Here is a 15,445-nt window from a genome sequence, read left to right on the forward strand (position 1 = left end):
TTCACCGTATGACTTTCTGCCTGGAACTGTCCAGCTTCCACCATTGGTCCATCCTCCAGGAGCACTGCCTTCCACAGCCAATTGGAAAGCTAATTGGATTAATCTTGACTGTTGGTCTTTGTCCCCATCTCCAATATTTTTATAACTAATAAAGCATTCAAAGGAAATGGGGGAAAACACACCGTTTTGTTTAATGTCCCTGTGATTGTTATCATGGGCTGCCTACAGCACTGTCCTGGAGATTAATCCTTAAATCCTGAAGATGCCAAGACATTCCTGGAAGGTTGGGAACCCTCGGTTTATCCTGCCTGAATTCAGTGGTCCTGGCAATTTGGAAAGAGCTGTTTTTAAAGAGTGATGTCTCATTGTTGGATAACTCTAAACTAAGACCTGTATCAGCAGCTTGAGATCAATGAGCATATGGGTTTAAACTTCACATATGGGCCCTGAAACTCCATAATAAGGAGGTCCACAAAGTCACAAAGCTTGGCACCCCATGCCTGGTGTCAAGGTCAACTGTAGAAATGTAGATTGAAAGCTAGATGTAGTTTCATTTCTCAGCAAGTTACTGACACAGAAGCATGTCAGGTTCCTACTTTTAAGGTCCATAGTTCAACAAGCACGAGATAAGGGTTGGAAATCTCTAAAGAGGCCTCTGTTACAAACCGATTTTTGTCTCCGCTGTAATTGTTTTTGATATATTTATGAATACAGGGCCCACAAAGAAAGCCAAGGAGGTTCTTCCCGTTCTAAGGAGCAGGGAGCCCAGAAGAGTCCATCTTTCTTCCTGCGAGTGATCAGAGCAGCATTACCCCTTCAGCTTCTGTTGCTGCTGTTGATTGCTCTGGCCTGTCTGGTGCCAATGACCGAGGAAGACTACAGCTGTACCTCGTCCAACAACTTTGCCCGATCCTTTCACCCCATGCTGAGATACACCAATGGCCCCCCTCCAATATGACCCTTTGGAACGCATTGAAGAATGGAATCATCTGCAGAAGGACTTCCTCATGGAGGAGGGGGAGGCGGGCATGGCTCCTACTTGTGCTCTCCCAACACGCCATTGGCTGGTCTGTACACTGTCCTCCTAAACCTCAGGTGAAATGAAGCCAACCTGCATCAAATAGACATGAAACGGCCAATCTGCGCTACCTGTCCCAGGATTCAAAGAGAAATATGTAATATACAATTTAAAATTTTTTTTTTTATAGTGTTTGCTTTAGGCATGGCCATGTATAGCTTGAGCTTTCAAAATTAACCCTTTGAATGTCTGAACGCAAATGATGTAAATCTGAAGGGACTTTCTGAGCAGAATACAAGTGAGGTGTAAGTAAAATTTCTGTTGATGTTTGAGACAATTATTGGATGTAAACTAAAATTGAACAGATTATTTTGTGTACAGTTTGTTGAGGCTATTTTATGTTTTAGTATTTTCCTTTGCATTTATTACACATGCTGAGCAATTTAACTTGTGTACTGCTTTTCAAAAACATCCATGGAATGAATACTTCCCTTTCTTGTTTTACTTTTGGAACATGAATGTGTACATAATATATAAATATAAATCCTCCTGCAATGGAATATCTTGCTCTGTCTAGCTGGTGTGACACGTTTGAAGCAATCCCAATGTGAATCAGGAGATGATTTAACCTCTTTGAGATAAGGAAAGCCTCTTGAACAGTGTCACTCCTTTTAACTACTGTCATTGTCTAATAGTGGCATGTTCAGATAATGGTCACACTGCATTTTCTATAGAAAAGCAGCCTCGCGTGTCTACAAGTAATAAGAATATGGAAAGCTGGTTCTTTTGGTGTACAGCAGAAAACTGAGTCTCTAATTAAAGGACTGACTTCTTTCATCCTTAGTCTTTGTGTCGTCACTCCTGTGTTCCTGTCTCACTTGCTCCTGTGCTAATCATTAGAGGGTGATGTGCCCCAGGTTCTATCACATAATATTGCATCAAACCCAGGTGCACAATCTCTTTTTCACCTCCACCCCTACTTTCATATAAAGGCATGCAGGTGATTAACTCCTTACCTGATAACATTAAGACATGAAAAGTGAAGCAGTGGTTGGGAATAGCCCAACACACTCAATCTAAGGAATCATAGAATCATTAACCACAGCAGGAGGCCATTTGGCCCATTCTCCCTGTGCTGGCTCTTTGTAAGAGCTATCCAATTAGTCCTACTTCCCTGCTTTCTCCCCATCCCCCTCTAACGTATTGCTTTTCAAATATATATCCAATTCCCTTTTGAAAGTTATTATTGAATCTGCTTTCACTATCCTTTCCGGCAATGCATTCCAAACCATAACAACTCACATTGTAAGTTTTATTTTCCTCGTCGCCTCTGGTTCTTTTGCCAAGTACCTAAATCTGTGTTACCAGCCTTCTTGCACCAGAAACAGTTACCCCTTATTTATTCTTCTAAAAACTCTTCATACTCATAATTTAGAACACCTCGATTATATCTCCCCTTAACCTTCTCTGCTCTAAGGAAAAACAACCCCAGCTTCTCCAGTCTTCTTTCGTAACTGAATTCCCTCATCCCTGGTACCATTCTAGTAAATCTCCTCTGCATCCTTGCCAAGGCCTTGATGTTGTTCCTAAAGTATGACGCCTAGAGTGGGACACGACACTCTAGCTGAGGTCTAACCAGTAATTTAGAAAGCTTTAGCACAACATCCTTGCTTTTTCTTTTTAAAAAAAAGCCTGTATGCGTTTTTAACAGCCTTCTCAACTTGTCCTTCTACCTTCCAAGATTGTGGCATCTATACTCTGTTAAGGCAACTATGATAGCATTGTGCTCTCTTCAACTTGTTTTCCAATCCTGTTGCTGTTCATACAGCCCCAGCTGTTCCATAGCAGTGGTGGTGTGATATCATGGAATCACTCCATTCCTAAAACATCTTTCCACGAAACGGTGCAGCCCTGCCCATGCTTGTAAACCTGAGATCTAGGTTCAAAGCAAAACACGGTAACAGGCGCGTTAGGTCACTGTTTTATTTCACCCATTCAATATGCAAATAAAATCATTCTACATGCACGAGATTTCCTAAATTAAATCACACAGAAATTACAGTGTCAGCTGGAATAACATATGAAAGAAATAGAAAAGTCGGTTACAAAACACTTTCTTGGTGCTACAAAGTGCAGACCCTTTGGGGGTTGGGAGAGGAAGGGCCACCATTAGTTACTAGGTAGTGCATTGCAATAGGTAGTTCAAACAATTCATCAATGTAGGTAGCATTCTTATAAGGTAGAATGAATTGCGTGAAACATGAACAAGGGAACTTTGGCATTCACATTACTGGGTAAGCAATCAGTTAATGCATTCCTCCTCTTGAGATTTGCATCTTCGTTTTGGAAAAGGATAATTCAACCTTGTTTTTACACATTCTGGGTTAACTTTCAGTGGGAATAATTTGCTGTACTGCTAGAATCTTGTAACCATTCGAGTAGGGGGATGGGGAGGCGGTGGGTGGTGTTGAGCTGGAAAATCGTAGGCTGCAGCATCACACGTTCCTCATTCACCTTCAGCTCCCATTATAATTGCTGCACCTCTGCATAATTCTAAGGGGAAGTCCCACAGTGAAATTGGCAATACTGGTTCCAATATCCCACTGAGGAAGGTAGCAGATGTTCTGCAGTATTATCAGCAACAAGGAGAAAAAGCAACCTGATGATTTTTGGGGACATCATTCACATTTCACAATGAGTGTGGGACACAAAACACAAGTACATAATCAAATATTTTGTGAATGAACTTTTTCTTTCTCCTTTCGAAATGGTTTGCATGTTCTTATTTACAGATACCTCCAGCAGACAGTGGTATATGAGATAGTCATTCATGGACCTACATTTCGTTATCAGTTGTTCTTAATTCTGCTAATTATGATAGACCCATAGGTCTTTTTTTATATATAGAACAACTAAATGTGAATAAAAAAATACACATTTTTCTTTGGTTATAAAGCTATTAATTATTCTTTGGGATTGAGCTGAGCACATTGTGCCAAAGGGAGGATGTGTTTGTGTGAAAGGATTTCAGTCGAGTGAAATCACTTAACCAATTATTAATAAACAGATTACAGCACATTTTCACCCCTAAAATCCCCTGTTCTCACATTACATTCACCCTTAACCTTTTATACATGTACACAGGTGTAATTGCATCACATACATGAGCAAAGGAAAAAGGAGTTTTAAGCTAAAATTAACAATGAATATTTATGTTTTTGACTAAAAGCTGTGTACAATTCATCAGCTTTCTCCACATGGCATAGCCTAGACACAGTTGTGTGAGAATGCATGATGCCGGAATATAACTTTGTTAACAAACATTTGACTTTTAAACCATTGCCAATGCTGATCTTTAATCAAAGTGTTCCTGCTAATCAGAATTGTACGGCATTAGGTAGTTAGAATAAACTAGAATCAAGAGTATTCAGCAATTAAATATAAAAAGATACAGTACACGTAGGCTTTTCTTAAACATCACTGTAGACATTTTTCTTCAAACGTTATGAGACCCAGTGGAGTTGATGGCACAATAGAATTACTGGAACTCACTCGCAGTGTAATGTCACACCTGCAGATTGTATTCTTGTACAATTTTAAAACCTGCCATTTCAAAAGCATTGTCACTAAACAAAAAAATCTCTAACCAAATACAAACGAGCTCCCTGACTGATGGGATCTAGCACTGTGAAACTTTTCGGCAAGTTTCATTTAGTCCAATTTCAATCTGTAACCACTGGCGCTCACTGCCTCTAATTCTACTTCAAATAGCAGCAAGGGGTAAATGTTAACTATCTGCACAATTCAAAAATTGAAACATTAATCAGCTGCCTTTAAAAATAATCTAACACCTGCCATTTCCTTGCCTGTTTAATAATACTTAGTAACTAATATGCAGTGATGATTGAGTTTATGTGGTGAAGATATAAAGCTATATATAAATTGTAATCCTTGTGTAAACTATAATAATGTTAAACCCTATGAACTCCCTTCAATTAGTCCAAAAAAGAAATGTTTAAAAAAAAAAATTTGCAAAAGCTCTGATGAAACAGGTCATTCTGAGAAGATAGTTAATGCTTTGAAAGCTGCTATATTCACAAAGTGTATATCTCTGATAACCCACAGAAATACATTCATCTTGTCTGTATAGATGAGCTACAAAATAATCGTCTGTCTCAAGTTAATCTGCTGCTTCCAGCAGTGCTTCTGTGTGGTACAGTATTGAGACTTTGATTCAATGGGGAGTGATACTTTGCCTTGCTTTATCTTTTGCAGTTTTGAAACAGAAACATGATCAATGAAACAGTAACAAATTTACATTTACAAATGCATTTTTCCTTTACAAAACGTACTAGATGCAGTTTGGCTCTTGTAACAGCCGTATAATAGGTAGTTAGATAGCCATGAGGCATCTTGCATATGAGCAAGAATTTATAGTATTACAACATTTACCTTTTAGTCTTAGAATAAAGTAACTTGCCCCATCACCATACTTGTTCATTGTAATTAATAAAGCTCATTAAGTCTGGGAATCTAATCCTTGTACTCTGGTCTTTTAAATGCCAACCCTTTCCAATAATGGGGATACAATGCAAACTAGAGATGTGACAGAACTCCCAACAGTAAGCTGCATAGATAGATGGGTTATAAGGCAAAAGAAAAGACCCAGCAAATTTCACACCTCTACTACATTAATCCTCCGATTGTGGTTGTGACGATTTGGGAGATTTCTGTTTTCTGGGACTTTAGGTAGACAGGGCAACTGTGTTTTAAATGTTTTCTTCAGCCAGAGATCCTAAAGGATGCTTAGAGTACCTGGACTGAATGCAGTCTGGATCAAGGCCATGGTAGCCTTTCAACTGCAACTACTCAAGGACAGTGGGTATTTAATATGTTAACTCTGATTCATGTCAATCAGCTGATGTCATGGTTGTCAAAAGTAAACAATTAGGCCTACAGACTACAAAAGTCATGCCTCAACTAGGCAAGTATTAAAAATGATGAACGTCTTAACTGCCTGACCATCAGGAAGAAATTATTCAATAATCAAAATAAACAGCCTTGTAGTTGCCCACCTGCTTTATTTCACCTCAACTACACGAGGTCATCGTGCAACATCATCTCACACATACTGTCCACCTAGAGACCCAATTAGATGATACTGGAAATGACCAGAAACATTTTAAACTGTAGCTGATTTAAAATCATTTATATATTGTTTTAATCTGATATTCTTCTGTTAATGTCTCACTAAGTCTTACAGGTTCCCTGTATGGTTCTACTTGTAAATTATTCTGACTGTTAGTGTTATCTAGAATGTACTGGTTGACAGTGTGTTATTTTGCCATGGACAAAAGAATATGGTACTAACTTGCAAATAACTGCATCTCCCAACCACTCTGAGGCCAGTTTGACGGTGATTAAAGGCCTCTTTGGTGTACTCATGAGATTGTGCTGTGGAAATGCAGAGTGATTTTTAGAGGTACCCACACCAAGTGCTTCTCCCCACCCCTACCACTCCCAAAACAGGGTTCTTCTAAGTTTTATCAGACTGGGACTATGGGCTGCAAGATGGAAAATAGAATAGACGGTTTCACAAAGGCACTTAATGCATACAATTAATGCGAAGAAAGCATAGCAGTGGAATTAATTTGGGATTGAAACAGGACTATGGGGAGAGAGTGGAGCAGTGGGATTAATTTGGGATTGATAATGGGCTAGGGCCAGAGGTTTGGGATTGACAGGGCTACAGGGAGACAGCGGGGCAAAATGATTAGTTTGGGATTGATTCAGGTCTATGGGGAGAGAGCAGGATGATACACTGAATAAGCAAAGAGACAGCACAGACAGGATGTGCTGAACAGCCTCCTCCTGTGCTGTAAAATTCTATTGCCTAGTTATGGACACTGATGGTCCCATAGCAGTAAAGGAAACACAAATTTAATCATTTAATACCCTATAAAAAGAATGCTGTTTTCAAAATTATCTGCAATTTTATTGTGTGCACAGAATTGAACCGTTACCAGATGGTTCTGCTTTGGTGCATAAGAGGAATAGAATTTAACAAAATAACATAAACTACAGGATTAAGATAAATGTAATCTGAAATACTAGCCTCAATTTTCTGATAATGTGCTGACAGTGAATTCCTCACTCTCTATCAAAATATATGGACATTTACTCCAATGTCTTTTGTGATGAAATGTCAGTCGTTTAACAATAAGCACATCAAAAGGTAGATTACTGAGCATGTTTCTTTGAAAGGTTTCCCCACATCCTGAATGTAAGGATATTGATTCTTGAGGATTCATGTTTTGCACCTTTAAAAAAAATTACACAGCCTGTTTTTCTCTGATCACCATCTCCTTACTCTTGTGTCTTGTATTAAGTTGCTGTTTTACGATCTGCATAAACTGTTTGCCTTCAGAGGCAGAACAGCACTGTGGAACTAATGAGGCAGCAAAATAACCCCAAACATTGCATGACGAAGAAAGCTGCAAACATGAGAGCTGGCCTCTGACTTTCAGCAAGGCAAAGGTTTGTGAAGAAGCCTCTTCATTTATAGAATAAGGACAAGAGCAAATCTTCCCCACCACCCAATTCCTCAACTCACTTGTACTTAATAAATTGTTCCCTTCTTACAAATCTATGGATCTACTCAATGAGAGGAGCATGTCTTCTGTATCAGTCATAATCCTCCACTCTCTGTGCCAACATCCGTTGCCAGAAAACAAGAGGGCTGTTCTACAATCATATGGCACAGAAGGAGGAATGCGGCCCATTGTGCTCTTTGCAAGAGCTGTATCCAATAGACTCACTCTCATCCTCTTTCCCCATAGCCCTGCAAATTTCTCCATTTTAATATTGATTTCCCTTTTGAAAGTTACTACTGAATCTGCTTCCACCAAACTTTCAAGCAGCACAAAGCAACTTACTGCCTAAAAAAAATACACCTCATTTCCCCTCCAGGCTTTTTTGGCAAGTATCTTAAATCTGTGTCCTCCCATTGCTGACCCTCCTGCCAATGGAAACCGTTTCTCCCTATCTACTCCCTATCTAATTTTGAACGTTTTAAAAAATAATTATGCTGTTATAACTTTACCCAGGAGAGAAAATTCACCTCATCTATCAAATGATGGAAACAGAAATGTAGTAAACTCAATTCTGTGGAACACAAACTGCTAAGTCAGGATATAATGAGTGGTTGGGTGATCCTAACTGAAGTCAGGGAAGGAAGGGCAGGAGGATTCCTATACAGCTGATTTCACTTATTGCACCCAAGACTAAATTGACATTGAGGATGGACCCAGGGGGACTGATGGTACTTCACTCATTTAACATACAAAGCAGACCATTGCTGTATCCTGATTACATCAGCAAGACCATCCTAAATCTAGCTCCTGAAATATTTTGTCAACCCTTGGAGTTGCAGCAATATGAATTCAAAACACAAAACATCAATATGCCCCTCAGTGGTGCCATAGGTTTGATGGCACCTAAAGAATAGCACCTGACACTACAATACAAAAGATGAACCAAAATGGGGAAACATCACAGCTAAGGCTGTTATGCCCAAAAGCCAGACTGCTCGAAGCAGAGAATCAGCTCTCTCAGTGATGATGCAGCAATGATACAGAGTAAACTGTATTGCTCCAGAAAGGACGTCCTACAAACCAACAATGGATGAGGTAGTAGCCAGTGTCGATATTGCTAACACAATGTTGCACCGATGTCTAGGCAACTCAACAAGACCTTAATCTAGAGTGAAACTCCTTTTCCTGCCAAGGTTTAAAATCAGATTTTCCCATTGAGTGCCAGAAAGCTTTGGAGGAATGAGGTCCTGAAGTAAGCATCATGGTCTGTATGGAATCTTGATCATGCTTGCTTTGGTCATCTGTCCACACCCAGTAAAGTCCATTTTTAAAAATTTATTCTGGGGATACAAGCAAGGTCGGCATTTATAGCCCATTCCTTGTTTCCCATGAGAAGACGGTAGTGGGCCTTCTTGAACCGCTGCAGTCCATGTGGTGAAGGTGCTCCCAAAGTACCATTAGGTAGGGAGATCCAGGATTTTGACACAGCGACAATCAGACTTAACTGGAAGTGTGTAGTGTATTGGCTGCAATTAGTCCCAATCAAATTATAAACTAATTGAGCAAAAAAAAAATTAATAATGATCACAGCATAAACCAAATTCACCAACCAAGATGATGGAAGAAGCAACAAAACTAAGACTGGTGCCAGCATCAGCAGAAGAACTGAGGTGGCGGCAGGGTCAGTTGGTCATGGGGCAATTCACGAGCAGGGTTCACAGGGTTGATGCTGGGAGCTTTGCTTTTAAAGTTTTGTGCTGAGGGAGCGAATGGGATTCAGCATCAGAGAAAAGCTCCCTTGACTCTGCGCCAATAACATGCTCCCACCACAGAAGACTGGCACAAGTGTGGCATTTTTTCCCCCTATTCCCCACATTAGCCGTCCTTTGAGATTGCCCTTCGGAGCTAGTTGTGTGCTATAGTGCATTAAGACTCATTCCGCCCCTACCCCTTTTATCCCAGTCTTCCATCCAGTCAACAGTGGATTTGACCTCAGGTCTCAAAGGTGAAGGTTTAGTGTCTAACTCATTTGGTCGCCAAGCGTTTCTTAAAAGGATCCTTTAGTATCAGTCCTATAGTTCTGTTGAGCATTCATATTCATGTCTCTTGCGGTAATGTTTGGGTGAAGCATTTGGAATCTTGATAAATTCTTCAAGAATATTAGAATATTAGAAAACTTTACATAATTGCTGGAACATTATTCTGTTCCTGCATCCTTAACAAGCTCTGTTCCCAGTCAGTAGGTATACAAAATACAGGGCACTCTTCTTTGCGGAGTAATTGGATGGAGTATGTTTAGATGAAGCTGAAGCTATATGATTTTGCTGCTGTGACATTTGCTTCTTTTGCAAGTGATCATAGGTAGTTTTCTGTTGGGATTTCCATTAATACTGTGTACCATTGAATCAATTACCTATCTGGATGTTTCAAAACTCACATCAGTTTTCTTTAGTGACAATGAAGAAGAGGATGAGGTGCTCCCTCTATTCATTGGACTTGCACCATTTCCTCCAGGCTGGGTCTTGTCCGCTGGTGTGTGCATTCTGTGAGCATCCAGCATCTCCAGTAGCAAGTCATACAGTGGCACCACGTTTTTACACTTCATACTGTACAGGTGTTCCATTCCCTTGTTACTGTTGATCAAATCACATTATAGGAAATTCATCTCAGCACCACCTGAAGACACACAATGTACACAGAAAGAACCCAAACCCCACCCCCCAAATCCATTCACACGATTGTACAGAGCAATCACTCAGATGGTAGGGCAGTATATTCAGTATATTAATTCCATATATAAAATGAGAGGTTTAAGAAAACTGTAGAAAGTCAAGGGGAAGGATTACTCAATTGGAGGTTGATAGGTTGTTCACTTTCAAAGGTACTAGCAGCTCTCCATCAATTTAACAGTTTCCAATTTCCAGGCCCTAACCATCTCCTCTGTACCACAGACATCCAGTCTCTCCATCACCCACCAGGAGAACAGAGGCCCAACCAGTCCCCAACCAGTGTTGCTATGGGAACTTGCATGAGCCCTAGCAATGCTGGCCTTTTTGTAGGATATGTGGAACATTCTTTGTTCCAGTCCTACTCAGGCCCCCTCCATCACCTCTTTTTCCATACATTGATTACTGTATCAGTGTCACTTCCTGCTTTCACCCTGAACTGGAATAATTTCGTTGACTTTGCTTCCATTTTCCACCTGTCTCCCACATGATCCTTCTCTGACTCTTCCCTTCCCTTCCTCGACTTCTTTGACTCCATTTCTGGCAATAGGTGATCAACAAATATTCACTATAAGCTACTGACTCCCACAGCCACCTTGACTACAATTTCTCATACCCTGCTTCCTGTAAGGACTCTATTCCAGTCTCCCAGTTTCTCCACCTCCATTGCATCTGTTCTGATGTTACAACCTTCCATACCAACACTTCTGATATGTCTTCCTTTTTCCTCAATCGAGGATTCCCCCTCACTGTGGTTGCCAGGGTCCTCGACCCTGTCTGTCCCATTTCCTGCACTTCTGCTCTCACCCCTTCCCCTCCCTCTCAAAACCATGATAGTCTTCCCCTTGTCCTCACATTCCATCCCACCAGCCTCCGTATTCAATCCTCCACCATTTCCTCCCCCTCCATTGTGATGCCACCATCAAATACATCTTCCCCTCTCCCCCAATTTGATCATTCCGAAGGGACCGTTTCCTCTGCAACACCCTGGTCCATTCCTTAATCACCCCCGACACTTCCCATGGCACCTTTCCATGCAAGTGCAGGAGATGCAACACCTGCCCTTTTACCTCCTCTCTCCTCACTTTCCAAGGCACCAAACATTCCTTCCAGGTGAAACTGTGATTAATGTGTACTTCTTTCAAATTAGTATACTGTATTCGCTACTCACAATGCAATCGGCTCTACAATGGGGAGACCAAACGTAGATTCGGTGACTGCTTTGCGGAACATCTCGTTCAGTCCACAAGCATGACCCCGAGCTTCCAGTCACCTGTCATTTTAATTCTGCACCTTGCTCTCACACTGACCTCTCTGTCCTCAGCCTCCTGCAGTGTTCCAATGAAGCTCAATGTAAACTTGAGGACCAGCACTTCATCCATCAATTAGACATTCTACAGATTCAACGTTGCGTTCAATAATTTCAGACCGTAATCTTGTCCCCATTTTGTTTCCTTTTTCTTTTCAGGTTTTGGTTTTATTCTCGTTTATCTTTTGTTTTTGCTTTCGGACGGCAGCTGTACATCATTCTTCCATTCACACCTCCTCCAGACACACCTTTTGTTTCTTTACTTCTCCCATTACCTCTCCCTTTGGCCCTGCACCACCAACTCATTTAATCTCTCTGTCTTCCACCCTATCACAGATCACTTTTTTTCTTTTTCCACCCTCCCCCCTTTCACTTGCTTAAAACCTATTACAGTTCTAATTTTTCTCAGTTCTGATGAAAGGTCATCAACCTGAAACATTACCTGTTTCTCTCTCCACAGATGTTGCCTGACCTGCTGAGTATTTCTAGCATTTTCAGTTTTTATTATTTGCAACCCATATTAGTTTTGGGTTTATGAGGAAGATTAAACAGAAAAGGAGGGGGTTTAGTGCAGTGTCGTGATGATTGTCAGGAACACTTGGGAGGTACATGGTATCTTTTCACAGGAAGTAAACAGTAAAAGCGACAGCTCCGCTTAGACATCTCTTATGTAATAAACTCTGAATTTTAACACAAGATCATGCTACAGACCATCATGTCTACAACTCATCTTGGATTAACTAGATTTTTCTTAAAAGGGTTTCATGTATTAATTGCAGAACTTTTATTTTAAATAATGCCAGCCATAACTGTGATTTCAGCTAGGTTTACTTCAAATTAAACTGTGTGAGTGAAACTGGGAGACACTGATTCAAAATAGTAAAAGGTAACTATGAGACTGACACAAGGAGACATCAATGCAATGGAATAAATTTTCAGACAAGGTAGTGGAGGCAGAAACCCTGGAATCATTTAAGAAAAAATTGGATACTACAATGGCGGGGGTGCATTGGGATCTCTCGGGATAGATGAATTAAAATGGGCTGAATGGCCTTCCCCACCCATTGATATCTTAAGATCCTCTGGGGAGGAGCACGATGTAACACTCTGGCAAATGTAGATGAACATTTGAGACATCCCTGATAAAATGTTCTTTTGATTCCATATCCATTCTCATGACAAGAAATAGTAAAGGCAGGAAGTCACTTGTGAGAGTAGTTTATAGGCCTCCTAACAGGAACCACACTTTAGGACAGGGTATACGGGAAGAAATAATGGGGGCTTGTGAGAAAGGTATGGGGATAATCATGGGTGATTTTAATCTACAGACAGATTGGACAAATCAGATTGGCAAAGATAGCCTGGAAGATGAGTTTATGAAGTGTTTTCAGGACAGTTTCTTCGAGCAGCATGTTCTAGAGCCAACCAGAGAGCAGGCTACTCTAGATCTAGTAATGTGTAACAAGACAGGATTAATTAATGACCTCATAGTAAAGGTGCCCTCAGTAGCAGTGATCACAACATGATTAAATTTCGCATTCAGTGTGAGGGTGAGAAGAGTGGATCTAAGGCTAGTATTTTAAACTTAAATAAGGGTAATTATGAGGGTTTGAAGACAGAGCTGGCTAAAGTAAACTGGGAAATTAGGTTAAGGGATAGGTCAGTAGAGATGCAGCAGAAGACATTTAAGAAGATATTTCTTAACACTCAGCAAAGATACATTCCAGTGAGAAAGACTCCAGGGGAAGGACACACCACCCGTGGCTAACTAAAGAAGTTAAAGGTAGTATTAAATTGAAAGAAAAAGTGTGCAATTCAGCGAAGAGTAGTGGCAGGTCAGAAGATTGGACAGAATTTTAAAAACAGCAAACAATGACTAAAAGAATAATGAGAGAAATTAGAGTACGAGAGAAAGCTAGCTAGAAGGAAAGAGCAAGTAAAGTGAGTGTTAGTCCTCCAGAGAGTGAGAATGGGGAGTTAATAGTAGATAACAAGGAAATGACGGATGAAATGAACAAATATTTTGCTTCTGTCTTCACTATAGAGGATACAAAAAACATTCCAGTAATTGCTATAAATCAGGAGGTGGAAGGAAGAGAGGAACTTGGCGAAATTACAATTAGCAGGGAGGCTGTACTGAACAAACTAATGGAGCTGCGGGCTGACAAGTCCCCGGGTGCTGATGGACTTCATCCTAGAGTCTTAAAAGAGGTGGCTAATGAGGTAGTAGATGCGTTGGTGTTAATTTTTCAAAATTCGCCAGATTCTGGAAAGGTCCCATCAGACTGGAAAGTAGCAAATATAACCCCACTATTCAAGAAGTGGGGGAGGGAGAAAACAGGTTACTATAGGCCAGTTAGCTTGACGTCTGTTGTGGGGAAGGTGTTAGAATTGATCATTAAGGAGGCTATAGCTGGGAACTTAGAAAAACTCATGGTAATCGGGAATAGTCAGCATGGTTTTGTGAAAGGGAAATCATGTTTAACCAAATTATTGGAGTTCTTTGAAGGAGTAACATATGCTGTGGATAAAGGGGAGCCTGTTGACGTACTGTACTTGGATCTCCAGAAGGCATTTGATAAGGTGCCACAAAAAAAGTCATTGCGCAAAGTAGGAGCTCATGGTGTAGGGGATAACATATTAGCATGGATAGAAGATTGGCTGGTTGGCAGAAAACAGAGATTATGCATAAATGAGTCCTTTTCTGATTGGCAGGATGTGACAAGTGGAGTCCCGCAGGGGGTCTGTGCTGGGGCCTCAAATTTTTACAATTTATATCAATGACTTAGATGAGGGGAGCAATGGCATGGTAGCTAAATTTGCAGATGTCACAAAGATAGGTAAGAAAGTATGTTGTGAAAAGGACATAAGGAGATTGCAGACCGATAAAGATAGGCTGAGTGAGTGGGCAAAAATCTGGCAGATAACATATAATGTGGGAAAATGTGAAGCTGTTCACTTTGGCAGGAAGAATAAAAAAGTATTACTTAACCGAAGAACGACTGCAGAATTCCGGGACGCAGAGGTATCTAGGTGTTCTAGTGCATGAGTCACAAATAGTTGGTTTGCAGGTACAGCAAGTCATAAAGTAGGCCTAATGGCAAGCTCTCCATTATTATGAGAATAATTGAAAATAAAAGTAAGGATGTTATGCTTCAGTTATACAGGACATTGGTAAGACCAATCTCGAATACTGTGTGCAGTTTTGGTCTCCTTATTTAAGGAAGGATTTAAATGTGTTGGAGGTGGTTCAGAGGAGGTTTACTAGATTGATACCTGGAATGAGTGGGTTGTTTTATGGAGGAAAGGTCGGACAGCCTGGGCTTATTTTCACGAGTTTAGAAGAGTGAGGGGAGACTTGATTAAAGTTTATAAGATCCTTAACAGCCTTGACAAGGTGGATGTGGAAAGGATATTTCCTCTTGTGGGTGAGTCTGGAACTAGGGGGCACTGTTTTAAAATTAGGGGCCGCCCTTTTAGGACAGAGATGAGGAGAGTTTTTTTCTCTCAGAGGGCTGTGCAATTTTGGAACTCTCTGCCTCAGAAGGTGGTGGAGGCGGGGTCATTGAATATTTTTAAGGTCGAGGTAGATAGATTCTTGTTAGGCAAGGGAATCAAAGGCTATTAAGGGTAGATGGGAGTGTGGAATTCGAGACACAAACAGATCATCCATGATCTTATTGAATGGCGGAGCAGGCTCGAGGGGATGAATGGCCTACTTCTGCCCCTAATTTGTATGTTCATATGTACATGTCCACGGGTCCTGATGGACTTCATCCTCGGGTCTTAAAAGGAGTAG

General features: G+C 40.7%; 2 protein-coding genes across 17 annotated transcripts in view; one reads left to right on the plus strand and one right to left on the minus strand.

Annotated features, from left to right (window-relative positions):
• Positions 1-1,855, plus strand: part of LOC137376257 (nesprin-1-like) — a 500,292-nt gene extending 498,437 nt beyond the window's left edge. For 14 of the 15 annotated variants that reach the window (XM_068044433.1, XM_068044435.1, XM_068044437.1 and 11 more), the window contains one exon: positions 715-1,855. In XM_068044433.1, coding sequence (XP_067900534.1) covers positions 715-958 — 244 coding nt within the window. In that variant the 3' untranslated portion in view covers positions 959-1,855. The remainder of the gene's footprint in view (positions 1-714) is intronic. The other variant, XM_068044441.1, reaches the window with a different exon arrangement.
• Positions 1,856-6,453: 4,598 nt separating this feature from the next.
• esr1 (estrogen receptor 1) overlaps positions 6,454-15,445 on the minus strand; it is a 288,089-nt gene continuing 279,097 nt past the window's right edge. For both annotated transcript variants that reach the window (XM_068044450.1, XM_068044449.1), the window contains exon 8: positions 6,454-10,244. In XM_068044450.1, the coding sequence (XP_067900551.1) occupies positions 10,025-10,244 (220 nt within the window). In that variant the 3' untranslated portion in view covers positions 6,454-10,024. The remainder of the gene's footprint in view (positions 10,245-15,445) is intronic.

The sequence above is a fragment of the Heterodontus francisci genome, chromosome 13 (genome assembly GCF_036365525.1).
Source record: "Heterodontus francisci isolate sHetFra1 chromosome 13, sHetFra1.hap1, whole genome shotgun sequence".
Lineage (NCBI taxonomy): Eukaryota > Metazoa > Chordata > Chondrichthyes > Heterodontiformes > Heterodontidae > Heterodontus > Heterodontus francisci.